Source organism: Carlito syrichta, unplaced genomic scaffold (genome assembly GCF_000164805.1).
Source record: "Carlito syrichta isolate Samal-C Ts95f unplaced genomic scaffold, Tarsius_syrichta-2.0.1 Scaffold166403, whole genome shotgun sequence".
In the NCBI taxonomy this organism is placed as follows: Eukaryota; Metazoa; Chordata; class Mammalia; order Primates; family Tarsiidae; genus Carlito; species Carlito syrichta.
The window spans coordinates 67,861-74,009 of record NW_007110499.1 but is presented as its reverse complement, the minus strand read 5'-3'; the positions used below and the strand labels follow the sequence as shown (position 1 = coordinate 74,009).

The window sequence follows — 6,149 nt, the reverse complement described above, 5'->3', positions numbered from 1 at the left end:
TCATCTCTACAATAAATTAAAAAATCGGCCAGGTGTGGTGGTGTTTGCCTGTTGTTCCAGCTACAGGATGGCTGAGGTGGAAGGATAGCCTGAGCTCAGCAGGTTGAGACTGCGGTGACCCTGAGCATGCCACTGCCTATAGGTTGAGCTAGGAAACTGCACGAGCCCTTTCCCAGGGATCACATTGACTAAGACAAAGCTCCTGACTATCCTGTGGTCCAAGGGATCAAGTTTTGCCTATTTGCAAACTTCTCCATTGGCTTGTATGTTGCTATAGGATCTGTTTAGGAGAGTCTGGCCAAACCCAAGCTTCTCTTACAGACATGACCTCACTGCAAAAATAACTCAAAGGAATGCTCCACACTTTCGTCTTGGCCTGTGTCTGTTGTTCCTTCTACTGGGAGCATTCATCCCTGGCCTAATCCCTGACTAACACTAATCCTTCAGGTCATTTCCCCATTTCCTCATCCGAGGTCCAGTTGGGTGTTCCTTAAGGTCACAAAACACTGACCACACTGGTGTCATTGCATTTAGTTGCCTTGCCCATTGCACTGTAGAGATGTCTTGTTTTCCATTGTATCCCTAGTCCCTGGCACAAAGTAGATACTCAAAAAATAACTGCTGAATAAGGAAATTTATATTCTTCTCACACATATCTAGTTTCTGGCCTGCCCTGGGCTCAAAACATCATTAATTAAACCATTTCCCCACCTTTCTAACTGCCCTGTCACTGTTTTTGGGGGGTCAGTAACATTTTTTTCAGTTCCTGAGAAAAAATCCTTCATGTTGCCCACACCCTCCCCCATCCTGGCAACTGACGATCAGATGCAGTGACAGATCCTGGGTCGCTATAGGCTTTCATGACATTCTCATAGAAAACAAGGTTTCAATGTTACATTCCTATTTTTTGTATTTCCTGAGTATTTCTAATGATAAGAAAAAAGCTCAAAGTAATGATTCCCATCTTCGTTTCTGATTAGTCACAGGAAAAGCTTTCAGGGACAATTTACACTAGCATTGGAAAGTGCCGCACAAAGCAAGTTAGACTGACTCAAGATCTCGTAGTTTACAACTTTTATGTAGTCTTGCCCCAAAGTAAATTCTTTTGACTAACAAAGATAAAAATGTGACTGAAGTATTTATAGTATCCATTGTATTCACAAGTTACTTCATAGTGTGGACTCTCTGATGGCGCATAAGAACTGACCTGTGCCTGAAAGCCTTCCCACATTCATTGCATATATAAGCTTCATCCCCAGAATGAATTCTCTGATGCTGAACAAGGGCTGAGCTTCTTTTGAAGGTCTTGCCACATTCATTACACTGATAAGGTTCTTCTCCACTATGAATTCTCTGATGTCTGATAAGGTTTGAGCTCAAACTGAAGGCTTTCCCACATTCATTACATTCATAGGGTTTCTCTCCACTGTGTATTCTCTGATGAGTAATCAGTTCTGAGCTCTGCCTGAAGGCTTTTCCACATTCGTTACATTCATAGGGTCTCTCTCCTGTATGAATTCGTTGATGTCTAATAAGTTTTGAGCTCTGACTAAAGGTTTTCCCACACTCATTGCACTCATAAGGTTTCTCACCAGTGTGAATTCTTTGATGTATAATGAGATATGAACTCTGACTGAATGCTTTGCCACACTCATTACATTTACAAGCTTTCTCACCAGTATGGATTTTTCGATGTCTGATAAGGGCTGAGCTCTGATTGAAGGCTTTCCCACATTCACTACATTCATATGCCTTCTCACCACTATGAATCCTCTGATGAATAATAAGATATGACCTCAAACTAAAGGCCTTCCCGCACTGGTTACACTTATAGGGCTTTTCTCCAGTATGGATTCTCTGATGCTGTGTTAGAGAGGAATGCTGCTTGAAGCTGTGCCCACATACATCACATCTAAAAGGTCTCTCTTCTGGAGGAACTTTCTGACACATAATAGAGTTTGTAGTTAGAATCAAGCATCTTTCAGGATCAAAATAATGGCCTCTCTTTCCTAGAGATTTGTGTGTGAAGATCACTTGACTAAAACTGCTCCCTTGGGAAGAGGATCTTCTTAATTTTTCCCCCATGGCACTTCCTTGCTTCCACTGTAAATTGCTTTCATGCTCACTAACTCCTCCAAATGAAGGTTCCTGAGAGAGGCCCTGTGATTTCTCTCCTGAAATGTCCTCCTTTCTTGCTGTTTCATTGTTCTCACAATCTGAAATGATAAATAGCAAAAAAACAAAAAACAAAAATATAATACATTTCTCCAGTCCCTCTCAACACTTTCTATTTGAGAGAAAATAGAAGCTTCTGTCTACAAAGATGCAACTGTCCTCCTATATCTTTTCTTCAACTAGTCAAAACAGAGTCTCTTTTCTAATGCTAAAGCCTATACCTACACTTTGAATTTCACCCATTCCTGCCTCTTTTGAGACATCAGTTGATCGATTACCTACTATTTCTTTCCTATTATTTTCAACCTCTTTGATTGACTCCTATTCATCAGCATTTAAACAAGTTCAAGTCTCTCTCACCTTTAAAAATAAAGCTCCTTGCCTATGCATCTCCCTCAAGCACTCCCATTCACAGTAAAGTTTCTTGAAATGGTTGTCTGCAATCTTTCATGTGAAAAGTGTCCCCATTCTGCAGTCTGGTTTCTGTCTTACCATCTCCTTCCCCCCACCACTTCCATTGATACTATTCTCATCAAGGTCACTGACTTCACAGTTGCTTAATCCAATTGGTACTTTCTGGATCTTACTTAGTTGGCCTCTCTATAGCACTGGTACTGAGGACTACACCTTCTCTGGAAGAGACATTCTCTTTCAGCTATATTAGACTGATTTCTGTGGCTGATCCTTCTTAGATTCTAGAGTTAGTCACTCAAACACTAGTGCTCTTCCAGATTCTGTTCTGGGCTCTTATGTATCCTAAATCTATAAAATCTACCCTTCGGCTTCAAGTACTACTTACACTGTAAGCTAATTCTGCCCAGATCCCCAATTCTATCCCAATTCTATTAAGCTATAGACTCTCATATCCAACTGCTAGTTGGAAATATTCACAAGCACCAAAATGTCCCAAGCTAAACACATCATCAGATGTATTTGTTTTTCTTAATGTTTCTCCATACATGAACAGCATGACCATTAATGAGGTTGTTCAAGACTGAACCTGAGTGCCACCCTCAACTCCTCTCCCTCACACTCTACTTTTAACAAGTACCAGATACTGCAACACAATTTAAACGTTGTTGAACAGTTCATCTTCCCCACCCCCACCATAACACATACTGGATTACAACAGTCTGTGACGGGTCTCTACTCTTGCCTTCCTCATAGCCACTCTCTATCTGTAGCTAAGTTTTAAATCACAAATCCAACCACGCCACTCCCTTGCTCAAAATCCTTCAACTGTACTCCACTGCACTTAAAAAACTGTACAAATTAGCATGATGTATATGTGTTCACAATGTGAGACTCATTTTCCTTGCTAGCTCGTCTCTCACCACCTATCCCCTATCAATTCTCCAAGTCAAACTGAAGAACCTACAATTTTCAGAACAGGTTGTATTTTCTCACCTTCAGGATTTGCTGGCCTTCAGGGCCACTTTTCTCCCATTTACCCAGCTTTCTCCTACTCATACTTCAGGTCTTAGCTTAGATGTCTCTTCCTCCAGGAAGCATTCCTTGAATATTTAAGATTGGTGTAGCTGCTTTTATATGTGCTCCCATAGTTCCCAGTGCCTACTTTTATTCAATAATTTACTGCACTATATTGCAAATGTCGTTCTGCTTGTCCATCGCCCACCCACACCTGAAAGCTCTTGGAAGACAGAGGCCCAGTACCTACCACCGTACTAGACATGTATTAGCCTCTATAAAGTTATAAAATGATGGAATAAGTCAACGAATGACAGGTAAACTGATACAAGGAGGACTGGTTGCAATTTGTGAGGGCTGGTGAATACAAGGCTGCTAAAGTGAGCACCTCTGGCTTAGAATAATAAAAGTTATGCTCACATGTGGCAAGTTTGTAAAACACAGTTAACTCTGCATCCTCTAAAACAGAGGTCTAACTGATAAGAATTCCCAGATGAGTTTCTATTCCTCACCACTTCTGGAGGAAAGGCAAGGTTTCCAGGATTTCAGCTGTGTCTTTAAGGGCTGGAGTTGGATGTTTGTTGATTCCTGGGATGCGCCAAGATATGTTAAATCCTTCCACGGCACTGCTGGTCCCTGTGGACTAGCTAGGTCCTGAAATCAGTAAAATATGGTTAGCTTTGTGAGAAAATCCTAGGGAAACTGCTTAGCAACAATCTCAAAGAGTTTAAGTAGGACACTTCCGGGGATGAAGGCTAGGAAAAAAGACCATTTAAGGGTAGAGACAGGTATGACCCTATTAGTCATTTCAGGTTAGGGTTCAGTAGAGACATACAAATCACATGCTCCAGGCTGTAAATTAGTTTTCTCACAAGTTATCACTTCCCACCTGCTGCCCTGGATCATCAAACTCCCTCTCCAAGTCCTCCAGCAGGATCACAGCTTCCTCGCCGCTTTTTGGATTATGCTGCTGAACCCAGACCTGCAGCTCCTCAGGCAGGATGCTTAGAAACTGCTCCAGCACCAGCAGTTCAAGGATCTGCTCCTTTGTGTGCAACTCGGGCATTAGCCACTGATAGCAAAGCTCCTGGAGCCGGCCCAGAGCCTCCCGAGGTCCAGGTGTCTCCTGGTAGCAAAACTTTCTGAATTGTTGGCGAAATAATTCTTGGCAGGATTGGGTACTCCCGTTCTGTTTAAATGTCTCATCCCAGGAAACACCCTCATCTTCTACTTTTACTAGTATTAGTTCTTCTTCCTGAGGATCCTGAGATACCACAGTTGAAACTCCTCTGGATTCTACATCCATTCTGGGTTGAAAGAGCTTAGCAAAAAGCTTAGTACAACTGGACTCTGTACTTCAGCAATGTGAGTAATATCTTCTCTCCTAAAGGATATAAAAGCATTGGAAAAAATCTCTAAGAACTTGTCATAAAGATCGGTCACTCCAGTAGTATACTGAAAGGGAGTACGTGTGAGGGTATAATTAAATAAAACAATAATCAAATGTCAAACTAAAAATCATTCACCTCATCAGTCTCCCATTATGTAGAATTCCTACCACTGTTACAAAAAAAATATTTTACAAGTGAAAGAATGGAACATTAACATCAATTTCGTAGTAAGAAAATAATTTCCTTTTGAATTCTCTTTCAACGCTGATTGCATCAAGGAGAAAAATCTGTCTTTAACACATATGTAAAGGTTGCAGAACTTCCTTTCTAAAGAAGTACAGGCTTCAGACTCACACTTCAAAGGGTAACACTATCTAAGCAGGACTTAATAATGCTGATTTTAACCATTTATTTTTAGTTACCTTCTATCTATAGCAGGTAATTTAAGGAAGCAATAAAACATTAAAAACAATTAACATTAAACATGAGTTGACAAATAAAAATGTTACGGGATATGTGCTATCTGATCACATTTGGTATTCACTGAATCTCTTCTACACTAAGGCATTCACTATGGGCTGTGTCCTGAGCCAGGCATTAGATTAAGGTTTTCATTCGTGAATAAATGAACCTACTGAGAAATCACCCAAAAAGTACTTGTAAATTGCTTACCATGTGTTCAAAAACATGTTAGAGATCACAGACACCAAAAAAGCAAAAAAGTTAACCAAAGCTCTCAGAAAGCTTAGAATATCCTGGGAGTAAACATTTTTAAAAGTGAAACATGGAAAAAAAAAAAATGATGTGTTAAATCTTGTGATACAGACACCAAACACGATCTGATTTTAGGATGAGGGATAGCGATAGGAAGTGTGTGCCCTTGAATTAGCAGGACAGAGGAGTCAAACTCCATCGTATCACTACGGTTAACTTTAGAAGATTAATCAGAATTTTGGGCTACAAACCTGTGGTCTACTAACCAGCCCGGCGCACTAACTAAACCCTCCTATTTTTACATCCCAGGTAAAACCACAGCATTTGCGAAGTCACCGGGGCTGGGGGACTGTGCCTTCCCCTGGGACGTAGGCGCCTGAGCGCCGGCCTCCTCCGCGACCGCGAGACGCTCAGAGCCCGGAACGAGGGGCCGCGACCCCG

General features: G+C 41.3%; 1 protein-coding gene across 1 annotated transcript; it reads right to left on the bottom strand.

The window, feature by feature from the left end:
• Positions 1-761: 761 nt before the first annotated feature.
• On the bottom strand, positions 762-5,750 carry ZNF397 (zinc finger protein 397). Its single transcript, XM_008051128.2, has 4 exons — positions 5,667-5,750; positions 4,493-4,987; positions 4,116-4,257; positions 762-2,216 (listed from the first exon to the last, which is right to left on the bottom strand). The coding sequence occupies exons 2-4, from the start codon at positions 4,907-4,909 to the stop codon at positions 1,165-1,167; spliced, it is 1,611 nt and encodes a 536-aa protein (XP_008049319.1). The 5' UTR covers positions 4,910-4,987; positions 5,667-5,750; the 3' UTR covers positions 762-1,164.
• Positions 5,751-6,149: the final 399 nt, after the last annotated feature.

Excerpts from the sequence above, each read along its gene's own strand:
- ZNF397 (XM_008051128.2), bottom strand. The coding sequence starts at position 4,909 with ATGGATGTAGAATCCAGAGGAGTTTCAACTGTGGTATCTCAGGATCCT. Across the intron at positions 4,258-4,492 it reads TTGATGATCCAGGGCAGCAG|GACCTAGCTAGTCCACAGGG; the intron begins GTGGGAAGTGAT and ends TACTGATTTCAG. Across the intron at positions 2,217-4,115 it reads TTGCCTTTCCTCCAGAAGTG|ATTGTGAGAACAATGAAACA; the intron begins GTGAGGAATAGA and ends TTATCATTTCAG.